At 43.0% G+C, this 20,556-nt stretch overlaps 1 protein-coding gene across 6 annotated transcripts in view; it reads right to left on the bottom strand.

Annotated features, from left to right (window-relative positions):
- The window catches only part of DDX31 (DEAD-box helicase 31), a 48,712-nt gene that overhangs the window by 22,757 nt on the left and 5,399 nt on the right, over positions 1 to 20,556 (bottom strand). For 5 of the 6 annotated variants that reach the window (XM_086763612.1, XM_086763607.1, XM_086763608.1 and 2 more), the window contains exons 8-16: positions 19,588 to 19,629; positions 17,832 to 17,896; positions 16,874 to 16,993; positions 16,423 to 16,529; positions 15,867 to 16,102; positions 15,333 to 15,509; positions 12,616 to 12,675; positions 6,636 to 6,686; positions 4,458 to 4,597 (exon numbers count right to left, since the gene is read on the bottom strand). In XM_086763612.1, coding sequence (XP_086619738.1) covers positions 4,458 to 4,597; positions 6,636 to 6,686; positions 12,616 to 12,675; positions 15,333 to 15,509; positions 15,867 to 16,102; positions 16,423 to 16,529; positions 16,874 to 16,993; positions 17,832 to 17,896; positions 19,588 to 19,629 — 998 coding nt within the window. The remainder of the gene's footprint in view (positions 1 to 4,457; positions 4,598 to 6,635; positions 6,687 to 12,615; positions 12,676 to 15,332; positions 15,510 to 15,866; positions 16,103 to 16,422; positions 16,530 to 16,873; positions 16,994 to 17,831; positions 17,897 to 19,587; positions 19,630 to 20,556) is intronic. The other variant, XM_086763609.1, reaches the window with a different exon arrangement.

The raw sequence follows: 20,556 nt of genomic DNA, 5'->3' as shown, positions 1-20,556 counted from the left end.
CACCCTTCAATTAATTTATAGTTTCAAAAGCCATCTCTGACACCAAACACACAGTTTGATTTCCTTTCCCATTCTGAGAACTCACCTTCCCTCTCATTTGAAGTGTAAAGCCAAAGCCCAGCCCATTAGGGATCTCACAGCATTTTTTTTTTTAAATGCAGGAGACTCAGTCAGCTGTCCTAGCCAGGTTTCACACTGGGCATTTATTTTCATTCTGTCGACTCACATTCCTCCTGTAGGTTCAACCAGATGATTTATTCTCCAGCCCTGCTTGCAAGACACTGCTCAGTACTGTTATGGCCCAGATACTGGAAATGCTTACAAACCTGCTTCATTTTAAAGAGAGTGGTCCTACTCAGAGGTGCATTTACAGGAGACTAGCAATTCTTCGTTCTCTCTAACACCGTCTTGTGGGGCTCACGCACACCAGGTGACAATACAGGAACAGCTGTGCAGCTCCAGGCCATTAATATTACAGCTGCATCCAAGCCGGGTCCCATTTCCAAGGGAATTACTTAGATGATAAAAGCTGAAGTTCGTGGGCCCAATTTTTCAGCAATGGGCAAAGGTCATCTCCAGAAGAGAGACTCTTTTCCTTTTTATACCAGAATAAATCATAAATACTGCATGGAAGCCAAGGAGTTCATTTGGGGTTACAGTAGTCTAAGGAAGAGAGGAATCTTGGGGGTCCAACAGTTCTTAGACTCTTGAATCTCAGATCATCAGAAAGATGCATGCAGTTTCTGAAAGAAAGCACTGCTGATTTTCTTAAATTTGTAACGTACAGTGAGAAGTTATAACAAGGATATCCCTTCTCTCTTCACCCAAAGATCTCTAAACATCTGGCTAGGAGGAATGGATGAATCTTTGCCATACCATGTAAAGGGACACTGTGATCCTTGCCTGTTCCCCAGTTTTTCCCAGTTAAAGTGATAGATATCTTTACTTTTGCCTTTTCAACCTCAGCCAGCTCACCACCACAACATAAGGAAAGGAAAAAAACATGGCCCAGAGAAATAGTCATCCAGGCTGGAAGGTACAGGCCGGTGTGGCCATAAGATATCCTATATGGAAGACAAGCCCCATCGCTGTGCAGCTGGGACTCACGATGTAGTAGATTCCTCTGCAGAGGATTCACGGAAAGGCAGGGGAGTGATGGGGGAGAAAGGGAAATGGAGCATAAAAAAAGACAACTGAGGTTGCTCTGTTTGTTTTTGAAAAGTATAACAGTAAATTAAAACATAAACAGCAACCACTTAAGCAAGAGAAAAGTATACCTCCCCACGCCCCCACAGGTTCCTTTGACACCGCTATGAATGAAAACGTCAAACCTTTGACATTGATTTGTCTGAGATGTCACCCCCTCTCCGATCCTGCTCTCGCCTGGCGTGCTGCCAGCTCGCAGCCTAACAGATATGTGAACTTGGTTCACAGCGGGGAGCACCATGTGAGGGGAGCAGGGAGGGGGGCAAGCACAACCGTAGAGAAGGGAGAGAAATGACTCGTGCCTTCACGGTGATGCGTTTTCCTTTATAAATTAGTTAGGCTGCCGTTAGGAGATAAAGAAATTATCTGATAGCTGTCGAGACAGGCGCTGCTAGATTGCAGTTGAAGGAACTAAAAGAGACATAAGGAAAAAAAAAGTGAACCTCACTGACTTTCTTCTGCTTCTCGCCTCCTCCCTTTGAAGGTAAATCTGTTAGTTACATTTAGAGCCGTGACAGAACATTTTGGAGTCTAACCTTTTCAAAAAAAAGAAAAAAAAAAAAGAAAAAAAGAAAAAAAGAAAGAGAAAAGGTACAAAAAACATGAGTGTGCATGTACATGCACACATGCATTTATAGTTAGGCAAAGGAACCACAACTTCAAGCCACACAAAGATCGAACAGAAAGTTGCAGAGAGGCTTGCGGCTTCCTTGAGCCCCAACGGGAATGACTGAGCTCAGCAGAGCCAAAGTGAGACCGTTTTGGCAAAGGCTAACGCTGCCTTTCCACAGTAGAAGCCAAGGAGAGGCTTCAGGTACCGGTGAAAATTAATTGCGAGCGATTTCCAATTTCAAAGGCAGTCATCCCTAATTCCGAAGTGAATTTTCATCCAGGAACAAAGCCACGTCTGCTCTCATTACTTCCAACTCTCAACATTTCTGGACTTACTCCCATGCATGCTGGGGTGGGTGGAGGGGCTTAAGAAAAACTCAGGGTCAGATCCTCATCCAATGTAAATTAGCATAGCACTGCTCATTTACACCAACTGAAGGCTGCAGGGACCCATCTCATGCTTTGTCTTCTCAGAAATACATATTTTATGAAGTATTTACATTTCAATAAACCCAGTGGGAATTTCATTTAAAAAAAAAAAAAAGAAAAAAAAACAAATAAAAAAAATTCACAACACACAGTCATCCCCAACAAAAACCAACAGATTTAAAAATTAAGCAAATAAAAAAATGCAAACTCCAGTAACTTGTGCAGTCCAAGTCAAAAGCTACAAAGACTTAGGATAAAGAAACAAAAATTATCAGTGCTTAAGAGGATCGGTGACAGTCCAACACATGCTGTCTTTCGCCCTCGCACTGAATTAAATTGTCAGGATTATCACCATAATGCTCTGTTTATGAAGGGTAACGGCAATTTGTGCTGATGGCACTTGCTGCCTTTAGCTTCAAGCTGCCTTCCTGCATCTTCTCTGTAATTCATCAGCTCGCTCTTCTATCCTGTTGCCCCTTCTCACACCATGCGCTACTATGCGGGAAGAGCGAAGGACACATGACTGTGAACGGGCCGAATTACCCACCCGCGCCAATTAGACACTCATTTTCTTCCATCTGAAGATGGGGGGCAAGGCAGGCGAAGTACACTCCTTTTTTTGGCAAGTCTCTTATCTGCAGGGCAGCACGTTTTATGAAGATAAACCAACCAAATAATAAAAGACTATCCCCATAGTTGTTTGGCTACACTGATTTGAGAAGTGGAGAAAAAAAAAAAAAAATTCACATAAACTTCCCTCTGCTCATTCAGCACAGTCTTCTACAGATTCCTGAAGAACAGCAGCTAGCTCAACAACAGGTCTCCTTAGCAGATATAATTACCAGCATGAGTGACACTGCTCCTTAAACTTGTTAAAAAACAACAAAATCTGATAAAAGTATTAACATTTAAAATAAAAAGGAGGGAAATCTCCCTCTACTTCCTCCAACACTTCCAAAATATTATAAAATAGAAAAACAGAACTTTCCACTTGGAGTTAAAAATTCACAATTATGTGGGATTTCACCTTTAAATGTCAGTGCTGTTTGTTAAATGAAAAAAAACCCCTGTCAGCTTAGCCCTCCATGTCTTGCTGGTGTCTGCTTAATAGATAGTTACCTGGGATGATGGATAGCTCTTTGTTAGACCGCTAAATGGCTCACAGACTAGAATCAGCCTGTATTTACTGCCAACACTTGTTTGTTTCAAGGATGCAAAACCAAATTCAACTCCAAGTAGCTCCACCCGACATAAACACAAGAAATAAAAGAGAACTAATTTGTGCATGAGTTTACAGGGCTCCATCAAGTACTCCCTCTACTACAGCACTAAAGGGACTCGGCTGCCGTTCTGAAATGCCGAGAGACAGCAGGAAGTAAGGGGAGTCACATATATCCAGCTTACTGCTGAGGAGGCTCGGGACCTGATAGCGCTCCTGACTAGCAATGCTGAGCAGCAAGTTGTGTTTTTCACCACAAAAGGACCATTGTGCAAGCAGAGCTGGACTAAAATCTCATCACGTCTCATCCAGGTAGCTGACTGCACATTGGGCTGGTCCTTACCCAGTCTGCCTTGCTCTCCTTACCGTCTACTCTCAAGTCCTAGCTAGAACAGGCGTAAAAGAAGCTTTCTCAGCTAGCTTGGAAGCATACTCCACTTTTGGTCTGCAGAATCCACCCTGCTTATTGCCTTCCAGGACTATACTGGACATTCACCGCTTGCAAAAGCCTCTACTATTCCCGTCACAAGCCACTTACACAACACATCCTGGCCAATTACCTGCCAGAGATGACCCACAGCTCCCTAGCTATTTCTCTGCCGGATCTCTCCTGAAGAGAAAGCACAATCTCCGACAATATGGTGCTACGCAGGCAGATGGCCAGTTAGCATTTGACAGGCTCATTTGACTTGTGATCTCTGCATAGCCACGATTTGAACCCAGGGCCAGAGACATAACAACGGAGCGCGAAGGATCTCAGACTATTGTTTCCTCTGCCCCTCACGACACACACTCACGCATGCACAATCTGTCAGGCTGATGATTTTCACACACTTTCCTTTTCTCCTTTTGCTAGTCTGGGGCCGGTCCTGGATCACAAGAATTAATAAATTCTTATTAAAACCTGCACGAGACACAGTCCCGCTGAAAGTGCCATGGAAGGTTAATTAGCAAGGATGAGCTGAAACTTTTGTTCGCGTTTCTGACTCACTTAATCTTGTGAGAAGCCAGCAAGCTGACATATTCTGCCTCCGAAGGCGCCAGGACAAGCAGGCTGTTCCCGTGACAGCCAATGCGAGCCGTCCTCCCAATCCGGTGGATGTATTCCGCAGGTGAAGCCGGAGCGTTATACTTCAAAAAGGGAACATGAGAAGGAAAAGGAGGAATTAACAGAACACAGCATGTTAATTATAAACGAGACACTCGGCCCATTCATCTGAAACAAAAGGGATCTTAGCAAAACCCACATGCTGTACCTCCCTCGGAATTGGCCGGTTTTAAAGAGCCCATTGGGCTCATCCCCGTAACCATCACTCAGCCCCCTCAGCCACAGCAGTTTTTTGACATGTGAATGTGACACATTGGCCAGCTTTCAGATAATAGGACAGTTTCCCCATCTCAGTGTCTCTCTTTGCCTTTTACATTTTATTTCTATACAGGCACGTCAGGAACTTGTTTGCTTCCCTTAAAAAAAAATAAAAAAAAAATCAAATCTCAAAAAGACCCCAAACCAAACAACTCCCAGGACGCTGCCTGCTCTGCTTTTGGAAGAAAAGCCATAAAACAAAAGACAATGTATTCAAATTTGGGAGTTGGGCTAAATTGTGTTGTTTTGATTAAAGCAAATCATAGCTGGTTACTGGATAGAAGAAATCTAAGAGACATCAGGGAGTAAGTGCTTTCAGCAGTGTATGATACAGGTAGCAATTGTCTTCCCATCTAAAACTACTAGACACTATGAAAACGTTGCTCAAAGCCGCCCCTAATATAGCAGTACCTCTCATTTACTTCACTGGGAATCAAAACTGCCCAGCCACTTGCAAGATCTGATAAAGGGTGACATATTTCCCTCCCTTTAACCTCCCTCTATTCTCTCCCCCACCCCCGTCTTTCCTGGAAAAATGAACATGCACAGAGATACTGCTCAGAAATGAGCCCTCAGCAGTTTAACTGGAAAAAACCCAACAACCAAAGCCCACTCTAGTGTTTATACCTGTGCCCTCTGGCAAAGTTTCTACTGGCTAGAGGTGTGAGTAAGATGCTGTGAGCAATCTAATTGCTCCCTGCAGGTCCTTGCTCTTGGACACAGCTCTCAGGACAGCTGAGATTTCGCCTTCTGGACACACAGAAGTCTCCCAGGGCTTTAGGTAATTTGCACTACGTTCTAACACTGGCAACTATATCTTTGGTTAAATTATATTAATATACAGATCTGGGAATTAATGACTTCACTTCCCCAGCCTTCTCCAGCTACCTAGCTGCTACACAATCTTTCTTTTTTAAAAACACAAAATTAAAATCAAATTTGCTACCTGAAGGGACGAGGTAGAAATTAAAAGGCTTTGTTGAAGCTCTGAGCCCTGTTCTTTTTATTCAGGTGCCATCTGACAAACAAGGATCTCTGTACCAATTTTTCCTCAACTCAACTAGCCTTTTTTAATTATAAATCTTTTATAAAAAAGAAATCTGCCTCATGCCCCTAGCTTCCTCTTTGAAACAACAGGCTGCTATTTTTAATGTTCAATCCATCTCCCTTAGTTTCTTTTTTTTTTTTCCAAAGACAATATTTCTATCAACAACAATGCAGCAGCGTTAGATTTTTTTTTTTTTTTCCCAGGGAAAAATCTGAACTATGCAGTTCTACTGAAAACTGAATGCTTACAGTTACTCAACCCCAGTCCCAACCCAGCAAAGCTTCATTGGAAACATTCAGGTCATTGCACAGACACTATTGGGCTACTCAGTGTTTAACATTAGGATCGCACTTAAACTCCTCATGGAACTGCCTCCCCAGCAAGCTCAGAAAAATAGAAACACAGAACTGCAAAAGAGATAGCCAGTACTCTGATGGAAGTACAAGATTTGGCTTCCGTGGGGGGAAACGGAGGGTGTTTCCTCCCAGTTAGTGGAATGTTATTACACAGCTGATAACACTGGAGTTACTGAGCAGGCAAACAGACTGTCAAAAACAGAGATATGTTAGCAATATGGTATTGCAGCAAAACCTTGAGTCCCACTCCTGCAGTGAGGAACACGTGGGTGTCCCATTCCTGTAGGCATCAGGACAAAGACTAGCAAACCACAGAAAGAGGGTCTGCAAAGGGATTTCACCTGAGCAAGACTTCACTTAATACATATGAACACACACACACACACGCAGCAAACCTACCTGTACGATCCATGTCACTTGAGGCAAGTCTAGTCCACGTGCTGCAACATCCTTTAAAATTAATAAGGAAATTACTTTAGTAAAAATACTTTGAAGATATCAGCAAAGTAAGAACTCTTCTGGGATTCCAATTATGCCAGGAAACAAATGGCTATGCAAGTAAGAATTGTATGGGGAGAGATGGACTGAAGGTCAGAAATAATGCTCAAGGTTTAAAACACAAGCAATATTGTTAACAGGCTAATACAATAAAAAAATTATCCACTACTATGGCCCAAAGCCTGGAGGATATAAAACCACCTATTTCAGGAGAGTGGTGTTGAATTACAGCAGTCTGCTACAGTTCCTTTACATTGTATCTGAGAAAATCAACTGTCCTAATGGTAGTGACACCTTCTTCATTTTGTTACAGAGATAAAACCAGATCTGCTCATAGGCACCTATGACCCAAACAGCGAGAGGCAGAATTAAATCTCTGGAAGGCAACGCTACTTCTGAGCACACCTTTCTCCACAGCAATCCTAAGAACTAAAACCAGGCTGCTAATGATAAAAAGGAAAATGGCCATAAAGCAAATGGTCAAGGATCCTAGGCTTCAAGTGGAATGTCCAAAGACTGTCCACTGACTCCACCTACAAACAGTTAGTTGTTTTCGAGCTGAGGGTCTGAAGTTGAGAAGCAGATTACTTGCAGGTCACCCTGCCCTATGATAAAGGGCCAACAAACAATTTAGTAGAATCTGCAGGAAGCTGGAGTATAGCTCGAAGAGAGGGGATTTCAGCTATCCCTTAGATTTTCACCAGTCTGACTTTGATTTGGAGAAACAAAACTCAGCCCCAAAGAAGAGAGTGAAGCTGCTGTCAGGAGTGTTATTTGATGTGTCAGCTGGTGAGAAAACCCATCAACTTGGAGATGGACTTGAATGAGACCCTTTAGTTATCCACAGCCAGTATAGCTCAAAAACATATCTTTTCAAAGAGAAAAGAGAGTTTAAATACTGTTCAAAATGGAGAGAGAGTGCAAACACGTTTCAATCTCCCTTCTTGATTTTCTGTTCATTAGTAATGCCCTCACATACTCCTCGGATTTCACATTCACCACGCGCAATAACAGAGCAGGTGTGCAGATTTAACTCTGTTAGGAAATGTTTTGGAACACATGTATCTTTTAGCTAGTTGCAAAACAGAATATATTAAGAACGTAAGCAGGAGCTTAATGTACTAAAAATGTGTCAGCCACCCACTGAAGTGTTTTCATGCAACTCCCACACACGTTAAGAGACTAGGAAGCTGATGTTTTGGCAGCAAAGGCCTTCCCATAAGCACTAGCCAGGTTGCTTTGTGGCTCCAACTGCAGTAAAAGAGGAGACACTTTCCACAGCGCCCACTCTGAAACAGCATACACTTTCGCTCCAACACGCTCATTAAGAAACGACTTGTTCCCAGAGTCAGAATGAACAGATGTACAAAAAGTCATTTAAAGGAGGTTGGAGAAAATAAGTCAAGAGAAGTCGGGCAACACGTACAGCAGTTACTAGGATAACAAGACTATAAACTCTACAGCACGATCAGACAGTAATGCTGACGCCTGGTTCAAATCTGGCTGGCTCTGTTATATACTTCCACGCTGATAAGTCTTTGGTCTTTTCCTGTATCATGCTCTTTCTCACACCCAGTAGTATAGGAAAGGTTGTGTTTGATGAGAAGGCTCTGACCTTGGACAGGGTCAGTTTACCCAAAATAAACAGAGAGCCAAGCTGGCCCTGGGGCCGGGAGGAGGTACCTCCATCATGGGGAAGAGAAGTAGATGGCAGGAGCAGGAGCCATCCCTCTCTCATCTATCAGGATTCTTTCCCTCCTCTTCTAAGATACCTTTTTTCTACACCTCTGGTTGGGAAACTACTGCCACAGACAGTATTGCTCTCAGGTGCATTTGCCAAAGCAAGCAGGAAAGCTGAAAAGGTTAACTGAAAGCCTAATAAATAGCCAGGGACAACATTTTAGGAGGAGGCTCTCTCCCATCATCAGCCTTGTATTCACTGTTGCTTTCACAATGCCACCAACTCCACTCAGCTGTTACTGACACATAGCAGCAGCTATTCTCCTGGGGTTTAACTTGGCTTTCCTTCAGAAGTGTCTTGGGATTTACTGGTAATTGGAGTGTTTTGCAAACTCTCAAAAGATTCCTCAGTATCAGTCCACCTGCGTCTCCTGTAGCTCCTTTTCCTCAAAGACCCTAGTAGACAGCAGCAAGGTAGAATTGCAATAAAAAGTTTGAGTTGATTTACCTTCCTCTGCTGGCAGAGCACATGAGCTTCTTGCTTCTCAGATCTTTAGAAAAATACTTGTGGGTGACCTTTTCCAAGAAAGGAAATACAACTCAGGCAACAATTATCCAGTTTTACTAGCACTACATTTATTCCACACATGGCACTAATCTGCTGCCAGTGCTTTTTCAAGAAACCAAAGAGATTTCCAATATACCACCCTCTCTTTTTTTCCACTGCCCCAGACAGCGCTCCCCTTTCCATGCATGACCTCACACCACCATTCCTTAGTAACAAGGAAACCAAGAATACGACACCTCAGCAGGTCACTGCCGATTCCTTTCAACGGGCAATGGAAGGGAGAATTAAGCAACCATCTCACAGCAGCAAAGAGAAATAATTACACCAGTGCAATTCTAAAGAATATCCAGATGCCAAGCAAACACAATAATCTGAAGCTTTAACCACGTTCCTGCCCTGATCCTAACTGCAAGCCACAGAACAGCACAACATCAAGGTACAATCCACCTGAGGGCCCCCACAAATGCTGAAATTTCTTCTCCTAACAATTTACGTTAAAACTCTGCGCTTTTGGTGGTTGGGTACAGAGGGGCGGTTGCAAGGGAACGGAGGGCAATAACACCACACCGAAATAGAGACATCACTGCAGAAGATCAGAACCAACATAGCCACAAAAGTTTTGCAAGTGCCTTGGTTTGCTCAGTCCCTCTCACACAATCTAATTAGGGCAAAGGAAATTGCTAAAGTTGCTTTTGAAAGACACTCAACGGTGAGGTCTTGAAGGCCCTGAGCTTGACAATTGGCTGCCTACATGAGGCCTAGAAGTACAGATGGAAGGCAGCTTGCTCAGGTGCCAGGCTGTCAGTTGGATTAAAATGACTCATTTATTTACCAAAGAACCTCACAAAGTGCTTTAGCTAACAGGCAGAGAGGGCCTAACGGCTCTCCAAGCTGGGGAAGAAGCTCTCGCGCCTTCCCGGCCTGCCAAAAGTCATTACTGCCGAGTGTGGAAAGCCATCAGCAGGGTAGAGACCCCCATCGGCAGGGTGACAGATTGGGCTGCGTAATCAGAGGAGGAAGGAGAGAGCACAGAAGCTGTCAGAGGCGAAAGCTCTTGGCTGGGGCCGCCAGAAAACTGGCAAGATGAGTTAGCGTGACTGAGTAAACAGCAAACAATCTCCAAATGATCCTTCCTCTCTCCCTGGAAGAGATGAACTTGTTTAAAAGGCACATCCCAAAGGAAGCCGCAAAGAACTTTAGTGAAGGAGAGAGAAATAAATCTGGATGAGACCCTCTGAGATACACAGCCTTTCTTTATTTTCTTGTCTGCTAGCTCATATTGTCTGGCAGAAATATTTTATGGAATATATTAATATACATATGACATAGAGCAAATTAATAAAAGGAACAGCAGGTCCCATTGCTTACTAGAGCGGAAAGATGGGTGGAGAACACGGCAGAAGGGACAAGGGAAGGACAGTAACATTATTGGTGTTGCTCTTTTGTGAGCCAAGTTTCAAAATTTTGTGGGCACAAACCGTGATTTTGCAGTTAAAAGAACAGAACCATGTTTCTGCAAAACATTTTTGCTGATACAAAGGAAATCGTCAGAAAAAGCAATGCCCTCAGAGGCAGGAGGTGGTCACAGTGCCTGGCTGCCCTTTGGACATCTGCGTTGGGGAGGCACCTGTAATGCGGGACTTGTGCAAACGGTATCTCTATATTAAGGTGTCCATATGGTCCCCATTACTGTGGTAACAGGCCACCTCCTGGTTTCAATGCATTTGTCCTCCCAACATCTCTGTAAGATAGAACAGTGCTACCATCCCCATTTTACAGATGAGGAGCTGAAGCACAGAGAGGTTTTGGACTCAGACACACAACTTACTGAGCTTAACGTGCTAACCATGTGTCAGCTGAGCCATAGTAACTGTAACTGTCAGAATCTGCATCCCTGCCTTGCAGTAAATGCAAAGCAGCTTAGATTGAAACGAAGGAGGCTCACAACAAATGCATTACCTTACACCACCTTCTTCACCGCAATCTAGGTTAATTCACGTTACCTCCCACGTAGGACAGGTCAGTAGCAAACACCCGACAATCGCTGCTCAGTTGACATGTGGCTACTTGCCTTGTCATCACAATTCCATGTCCGCTTGTACGGAGTCTGTGGCATGGCAGGAAATCAAAACACATCTCCAGTGTCTCAAGAGGGGGATCCCATCCACTGGGATTTCTTTATCCAACTTCTTCTTCCTACCTTGCCAACAGCTGTGCATTTCCTGGCAGATTTTTCCTGCCACAGGCTGCATTTCCCCTTCAAATGGTCTCGCCCAGGAACAGATAGCCAAATGATTCTGTTTTCTCTTTGTCTAAAATCGAGCATTCACTGTCTTTATAAACTCAATAAACTGAAATTTCAGTAACAAGACATCTCCCTGAAACTTCTCAGCTAGAGGCAGCATGTGCATGAAAGGTTACAAAGTTTAGCTATTTATCACTTAGAATTTACCAAACATATTTTATCTTCAAAACACTTAATCTTACACCACTGAATGATTAAGCTTTGTGATCCTCCTCAGTTGAGACACTTAAGTGTTACCTCCATATACAGGAAAACCAAGCTATAGTTACACCTATGCATTGTAAAGATGCATTTTGACCTTGATCAAATAACTGAAAGGTTGCACACACAAGCAGGACCAAGACTAGCGTGTAACAACTACAGTTTTACAGGTGATAGAATATATAATTTGGCAACACTAAATCAAACATTACTATGTACACGGCAGTTCTAGTTTGAACTGTGGGCATACAAATAAGATAAAATTCACCCCCTGCTCTCTGAAAAAAAATTGCAACTGGTTTCCTTTAAGAATAATGTGCTTCAAGAACAGGACTCATTTCAGAGCTGGAGAGGGTTTCTCAGCTCTAATTACTCCCGATCGCTGTAATTTACAAGTTTGCGGTGGGTAGAAATCGCCAAGATTCACACATTTTCAGATCAACAGCTGCCACTATTAGAGAGCAAATCGTGCAGCCTTCTGCACCACTGCAGCAGGCTAGCTGTGGCACCGACAGGTCAGAAACAAGAAGTGGAAGGTGCCACCACAATACAAGGGTGCCAGCAAACTTCAGTAGGGGACAAGAATCTCTCCCTCCGCACCCTTGAACAAAGCTTGAAGGGCAAAGCATGAAGAGCAGCAGAGCATTTGCATTTCTAACGACACCATTCTCTGGTTGGGATTCCCTTCCATCCCTGCAGGTTTTTGGTTTCTAACCTTGGGGTAGTCAGTAAGATGGGAAATATCACATTACACCCAATTTACTTGGCAGTTATGGGGCATACTACAAATTACGATTGCGTTCTATGGACTGCATGTAGAGGGCAAGGTTCCAGCTTCAAATGGACAGATTTTTCCAGACATAAGACCACGCAAAACACTTAGGGACCCCTTGTGTAAGACATATGCTTTTTCTGTATATGGCACCTTGCAGCAAAAGAGCAGATAACAGTTTGCACAGAGAGCAGCAGTGCTTATTTAACATGTGACATGCAGAAAAAGAAGATGACTTTCCTCAAGGTCAGACAGTGAGCTGGAATCAGAGCTCAATGCCAAATCCTCTGTTCTACCATTAGATATCAGACAGGTCCATTAGTGTGGAGCTGCAAAGGGACTCTAAGTTACTTACAGTGCAAAGCAAGATGCCAGTCTTGGATTTTAGGAACTCCTGGAAGACCTCTGTCCTTTCCTAGATGATTGAAACAGAAAAATGAAACATGTGCTTATGCACATTACAATCAAACATAAAGCAAAGGAGCTAACATAACAATTTAACAACTCTGCCTCCTTCACTATATCATGTACAACTTCAACAGCTAAGGAATTGGCTTCATGAGTTCCAGTCAGACTCTTCCTGCAAATGGCAAAAATTGTATGGCACATAGGTGTAGTCCCAGGTAGGGAGGCACAGTGTCTGGGACAAGTGTGAATGCATTTGGTCAAATCAAAGCAGTTTGCACAGGAGCATGGCATGTGTATGTTAAAAAGTAGTAACTGTTTTACATAAAGAGGGGACCTGCAAAAGATTAGGCAGCAGCAAGAGAAGCACTGGCACACTTTACGGGCAACGTAGGCTTTTGTGAATGCAAGAAAAACCTGTACATCTTAACTGCTGTCTGTCCAGTCACACAACGGGCAGGATAAGCCCCTTTTGTTGACACAGCGATACAGTCACATCACAAGAGATCAGCATCATCACATGCCCAGTGGGGCATGCAGGCAGCCACTGGACTGACTGTGGCATTATTAAGTATCGAGGACACTCAGCTGCACAGTTGTTCACGTGAACTGTTGTGGGATAAGTCTTCAAAGTAACAAAGCAGGAGAGACAAAACCTTGGCCAGAAACCCCTGCCCAAGGGGGCAAGGACGCAGGGCTACTGGGCCTTGCAGGCAGCTGCCACAGAGCTCCCAGTGCACCCTCCTATGGCCTTCCCACAGGAAAAGCCCTCGTACTGGCAAGCGTCACCAATGGGGCTGCTGACACTGGGATGGAGATCATTCCTTGCCATCCATGTCAGAGGCTGATGCTCCCTAGCCTTGTCCTCCTTGCTGGTCTGCATCAGCAGAATTCCTTCCACTTCTAACACAAGCTCAGGCTCCCAGGCAGGGCTGTTCACAGTCCCTAGATCCCAAATTACCCCACCAGCAGTCTTTGAGCCATTGAGCCCCAGAACTGCAGGAACTCGCCAGTAAGGCTTCTTGCTTACCTTCAAAAGCCTCCTGCTTTGTCAGCCCCAAAACCTTCCTAAGCACACTCCAGTTAGTTTAACTAACTACTCCGGAGTGTAGTTTTTTCTTGATAAAAGAAACAGAAACTGATTTTTCAACCCACATTACATCACAATGATATTTGCTATCACACAAGACAATCTCTGAGCAGTATTAACTGAAGGTCTCATTAGCGTTTGGTCTTCGCTTACCAGTGCCACCTATCCACCCACACTCCCTCTCCTTAGCTGTGGGAAACAACCGCACACTCGCGCTCCCTTGATCTGATTCTATTTACTGTTTTCCTTTTGAGAGCTCAGGCTGTGCCTGGCCTCAGAAACACCACACCCGTTTCCTTCCTGTCCCTTTTGCTTCCTCCTTCCAAAATATCCTTGCTTCCATGTTTCAAGCCTAACTTCTCAGTGTTCTAGCTAGGAGTTAAGTGAATGTCCTGTTACACTGATGATATAGAAGAAACCTTACATACTTGACTCCCAGCTAGAGGTACTGTTCTAGGAGAGAAGGAAAACTTGGGCCTTGTCGACACACTGAACCCTCTGCTGACAAAAACTAAAGAAGAGAGCACGCTGTATCTTGTTGACAATGACAGCAGCCGTGCTCAGCAGTACCATATGGGATCCACAATTTAGCTCCATTAATGCTCTTAATTTGAAGACATCAAGCACTAATTACACACTGGGTACTAAAAAGGCAAAACCCTTCCCCTGGTGCCAGCTACTTAGTGGTGTTCTGTTGGCTTAACAGCTGGTCAGGGTAGAGTTGGGCCAGTCCAGGCCTGCTCACTCGCTCAGGCAGGCAGGTTGAAGAAAGGCCAGACTGCAGGGACAGCAAAGCACATGTTTCTGGTCTCCGCAGGACGGGAATAAGCGAGAAAAACAATGGCTCTTCACCTCTTGCTTCATCAGAAGAGCTCTGTTCATTTACCATCTCTGCTGTGCAGCTCAGAGTGGAGCGGTAACTCTCTCCACCACAGATCGGGGGACGAACTTTAAAGAGAGGTCCCTCAGCTACTGAGAGAAATGTTGCAGTGGTAGTTCATTTGACACTCTTCTCCTGGCCTCTCAGCCCCTGTAGCAAGCTCCAATCTCACCATCCAGGCCTATCTGGATAAAACCTAGACCTAATTTGGGGTAATCACTGTTATATTGCTATTATTGCACCCCAAGGCAAAGAGCAGTCTGTCAAGACACTGTTCTTCAAAACCAAAACCAAACTACTCCATCCTCACCTATCGGGGGCAACTTATTGGGTAGTAATGTTCTGGGGCTTGGATGAGGTTTTCCTTTGGCATTAAAAACCTGTCTTGACTGCAGGAGAGAGAGCCATGGATACATAGATGGTTTAAGTGCACCCACTGGGAATACAGAACGGCTGCCTCAGCCTGCTGAAATAACACCTCTTGCCTCTTCAGCTGTGTTATTCAGATACAGCTACCAAGGTACTTTCCAGAAGTGGGACAATATTCTTATTCTCATTAGCAGATGGAAGAGTGAGGCCCCTAGAGGTGAAATGACTCTCTGTCCTCTCTTCTGCCCTCCTCCCCAAAATAACCACATAATAAATCATAGAGAATAAGGAATAAAATTGTGTGTCCTGACATTTTGAGAATGCTTACTTCCTGTTCCATGTTGCCATGCAGTCTTAGAAACTGTAAGCACGCAGAGGAGACAGATGAATGTTCAGGTTGTTCCAACTCCAGCCCTCCTGAAAGGACCTTTAGAAGGAGCTCATAGTGGAATTCCACTTGTTCACAGCTGGAGAAAAAGATTATCATCTTGTGGTGTTTTTCAAACTGCAAGATAAACAAAAAAAATTGCACATGACCATTACCACAGGCCTCTCCTAATTCCCTGATCATTATAAGATTTAAGTGGCTTCCACTTCCAGAAATAGGATTATCCAGAAAAAGACTACGGAGTTTGACACAAAATTCTGAGCCCACAAAAAAAAGCACGAGTACATGCTGAACTGGTATCTCACTGCCAGCATGAAAGACACAAAAGCACCTCAGTTCTCTCGTGGCTCCCTGTACACTAGATGCACTTCAAAGCCCTAGATCTAATCCATGCTATCCTTGACAGAGTAAGAGATAAAGGAGTTGGAAAGGGCAAAGGGCTACTTTGTAATAGAAATGCAAACAGAGTCTCACCTTGCATTTCTCAAGGATAAAAGCTGCTAATGTCACAAGCCTTAATTTGCTGGGGACCATCATAACATACTGCTTGAGCTTTTCTGGAACAGCGAAGTTTTCCTGCTCCAGGCCGTTTGATGGACTACTGGCTTGTCTATTTGTTTGTGACGCTGGTTTGAGTGCCTTCTGGATTTCATCTGCTATGGAAATGCTGACGGGATCATTCAAACTGATATCAGCCAGCCGCGTTACTCCTAAATCACAGAAAATTAAAAAATACATGAAGTCCAGTTTGGGGTGCTGCTGGGGAGAGCATAAAAAACCTCAACTAACACAATTCCAGTGAAAAGTAGTGACAGTTAGGGAACTAATAACCCATGCCTCAGATGCTGACAAAACACCTTCACAAACTTCCAACTTTTCAGGGATTAGCCAGGCTTAGTTGCTGTGGACTACACCAAAAGCATCACAAGACACTACTCAGCCAACTGTGCTATTTTACATTACATAAATGTCTTGACCACATGGACAGCATTTGGCAGTCCTGTTTTTTAACTATGTGTCTATAACCTACCTTCCGTGAGGGTGGCTGAGAGCAGGACATTCTGACGTGTCTCTCTCTCTGCATTTAAAGCATTGAGTATCACAGCTACATCCTTCTCAAAGCCCAGGTCCAGGATCCTACAAAAACACCACAGGTGATGAAAGATGCTGTAGGAAGGAATGAGGAGAAAGTCTCAATGCTATATGAGCCAATTAAGAATAGGAGACATGCTAAAGCTGATCTGATCTTTGGCCCATCTAGCTTCACGCTCCCCCTTCAACTTTTGCCAGGGTCAGACATGTCAGAAGCCACTGAGAGAATCTTCGCAATAATTGTACAATAATCTGTCCAAAGTGGACATTTCTTCCTAATCCCACACATCTGGTGCTTGGCTAAAGCCACTACTTTTAAAAATATTTAGTGAATTGTGATGCAGAGGGTATTATCATTATTTTCCATATCTAAACACTTGAAAGTTTACCTGTCTGCTTCATCAATAATGAGCCACTGAGTGCGACGGAAATGAATACATTCTGTGGACTTGATGTGATCAACCAGGCGACCAGGAGTTGAAATTAGGATATTTATCCCTTTACGTAATCTGTTTAGATTTAAAAAAAACAAACCAAACAAAAAACAACACATCCAAAAAAAAAAGCCACAAAAAAAGAAAAAGAAAGGAAATAAAAAGAAAATAAAACATACAGGTTAGCAGTAACTCTGAAATAGGAACTCAGAGTCAGGAACCGGAATCTATAGGGGAAAAAATCATGAGCACAGTAAAACTAGCAGGGGTAGTACTTTCTCAGTGACTAAAACCAAAACTCCTTGCACAGCTAAATTTTATCATTGATCATCACTGATACTCAGAGGCATACTCAGTGATAAGGACAGGATGGAAAGAAGTATTAATAATATTTTAAAAAATCTAAAACACCCATACTAGGTTTTCTTTTCTAATTGAGTACCTTTTTTTACTGTTAAGAGTAAACAACTTCTGGTGTATGCTTACGCAGAGAGAAATGAAAATTCTATTTTGGATTACCAGCTTACAATTCAATTCTTGAAAAGGAAAAGAAAGATATTTTTAACACCAGGAAATCTCTTCTCCAGAAAGCAATTTCCCCCATCACAAATACTGTAGACAGCACCCGGTGGTAAGCAAATACAGGTGTTTGTCAGAAGAGAAAAAAAGACTGACACAAGAGATCATCTTCTCAGAAGGCTCATCAACATTTTAGAAATAGATCCAACTCAGGGAAGTGAATACTTCCTGCTGACCCAGTCACTTTGTCTGTGTAAGATCCAGGGGGATCACAGCTTAATCCAAACTCACAGTCCTCTCTCCCAGTAAGAAAAGCACTCTAAAAAAGAGTAACAGACAAAAACGCCGTAGAGCAGAAGAACCCAAAATACAATTTAAGAAGTTGGCTTCCTACCTGGCTTTTTCCGATTTTCTCTTTTCTCCCCCCATTAGCACTCCAGGCACAATCCAGGCAAATGGCTACAGAAAGGAAAGCCAAAACCAATATAGAGTCTTCTTAACAAAGAGAGAGAGTCTAATCCAAAAATGATGTTTCTTGGCAAAAAGAGAAAGGACTGGGGCTGAGAGCAGTGTGCATCTGGTTTGATCTAAGAGATACAGTCTACATGCACTCTCTCACCCACAGCTACATATCAATGGCACCTTTAGCTCTAGCCATGCAGCTTGCTTCCCACATCGTCTGGGAAGATAGAAACGCAATCATTTTTGCACCACTTCCAGTCACACAATAATAATTCTTTTCCTTCTCCCCATGCAGCCTAAATGTTCAAAGTCAAGCTACAATGCTATTTCTTCATCTTGCCTTTAAGTAATATCTTCCTGTGGCCAGGGAAAATTTAAGAAAACCATTGGGCCTATAAAGTTTATGTATATGTTCACAAATTATATGCACGCAGTCACCATGTCCGTGAACATTAAATGTCAGTTTCGCTGATACTGGCAGGAGTTTTTGCCACTTACTTTAATGAGGTCCAATCCTTCATTGAATCCAATATTGCCCAATATTTACAGGGGAGATGATCAAAGCACAGTACTGCCACTGCCTCACTCGAGAGGAAATGCAGGACAGAAGCAGAGCACAGCTTGTAAGGATTGCAGAAATGTGTGACTCGTAAATAGGCTTAAGTTTCCACGGGTCACTGCTTGCCAGAAATTCTCCAACAAAATAGTTTCTACAAAAAGAGTTTCTCTTTAAGGTTTAACATAAGGAAGATGTCTAAGCAAGATCCAGGCAATATAACCTCAACAGCTCGCATTTGAGTAATTGCATGAGGAACAGCTCAACTAGCCTTTTTCTCTCTCAGTAATTATATAATCATATTACACCCTTCCAAGGTCCAGTCAGAACACAATCGAAATCATCTGCTTTAGGTCACTACTATAGTTTACACTGGACTTCATGGTTACTACACATTATATGTAACAAAGAACAATTAATGAGGGGCAGTCCAGACTTCATCCTTTGAAGAACATCAAAAGTCCTCTCATGATAACTTCTAACTACTATCGAAGAAGACTGAAATGCTTTAAACCTTAGCATGAGACAACAAAATCTTAATTGGTAATTCCAGCACTGAAAAAGACTTGGGAAGTGCCTTACTATTTCAAGGAAACAACAGAGGAGGGAGTGGGAATATGGATCAGATAAACGATTCAGATACCTTCTAGCCCCATGGTAAGATAGTCTGCCTCAATTAAAAGGAAAGCACTATCATTTAATGATTTTAAAAGCCTTCTAATTTCTCCAGCCATTCAACTGGCAAAGCAGTTCACCAAGTTCTACTCCCCATCTGAAATCTAGTCTAGTATTAGTTTCAGTAAAACAGTACTTGTCATTGTGAGAGTTTCCATTCATAACTCAGACCAAAGCAATGGCAGATACTTCTAAAAACAAAACATTGCAAAAATCAACTACACTTGTTTACGAAAACATGTGCAACTAAGTTGCCATAATTAATCACTGAATTGTTTATGTGATAGTTTAAAACACGCCACAGGAAAATAACACACTTAAAGACAAACAGATCTAACTTCAAGGGCCACATGCTAGACTTCCTTCGACATCCAGCTGAATTTGCAGGAACCGAAGTTGCTTAGGATCTTACAGCAAGAGACTCAAGGAATAAGAACATAGAGCACTGAGTTCTTACCTTAAGTAGTTTCTGCATTGTATCAAAACTTTGGAGTGCAAGCTATGGAAACCAACAAAAGAAAGTGAGCTATGAAAATGCCCCTGGACTACAAGCCCCTCTGGCTCAAAAAAATCTGTAAACGAATCTAGGTATGTATGCCATCAGAATTCTAAATACGTCCTTAATTTTTCTTTTAGAAGCTGCTTATTGTTTTATTCTATTGCATAATCCCTCTTTTATTATTCTTGGACCTGTCAAAAAACCTCCACAGGTTCAGCTCCACAAGCCAGCTCTCAGGACAATAGAGACTTCTGCTGACTTCTGTGAATGCCCCAGGGAGAAAACAAGCTGAAGCCACAGATGATTTTGCTTCACTGGAAGAGTGAAAGAGAAAATAGCACAATTTCGCGAAGATAACCACTATGACAAGAAAATGAAACTCAGAGGTTAGTTATCTTCTGGCAGTTAGGGCAGGCCACAATGTTCCCTGACCTGACCCACAAAGTGATCACACCTCTGGATCTTTGTACCTCTCTGTTTCCCAGTCAGCAGAACAGAGATGGTATGTACAGAGCTTGCAAACCTAAATGGCTGGTCAGTAGGAAGCATTTAGCTGTTGGGTTTCATGTGCTGTCTGACAGTAACTTCTGCTGTGGCAACGAAGACGACCAAGAGAGGCAATGCTGCCACCCTGACTCATTCATGGAATGAGTACGTAAGCAGGGCTTAGTTATGGGAGTAAAACTATTTTAAAAGCTCTGACTACACGTGCTACATACTATTATCCACTGAGGTCTCCAGAAAGGCCACTGCATTCAGTACAAAGTAAAAGTAATACCAACTGCAATTACAAATTATCTTCGTAAGTACTCCCGGTGGCAAACCTTTAAACAAGCTTACGATCAGTTTCTTACATGCTTAGTATTCATGCAGCATCCTAGAGAGGCAATAAGTTTGCTGCTGTAAAAATTTAAATAGCTTCTGAGC

Source organism: Chlamydotis macqueenii, chromosome 20, assembly GCF_036417535.1.
Source record: "Chlamydotis macqueenii isolate bChlMac1 chromosome 20, bChlMac1.mat, whole genome shotgun sequence".
In the NCBI taxonomy this organism is placed as follows: domain Eukaryota; kingdom Metazoa; phylum Chordata; class Aves; order Otidiformes; family Otididae; genus Chlamydotis; species Chlamydotis macqueenii.
Note: the sequence above shows the minus strand (reverse complement) of the source record. Positions and strands in the feature narration are given on the sequence as shown.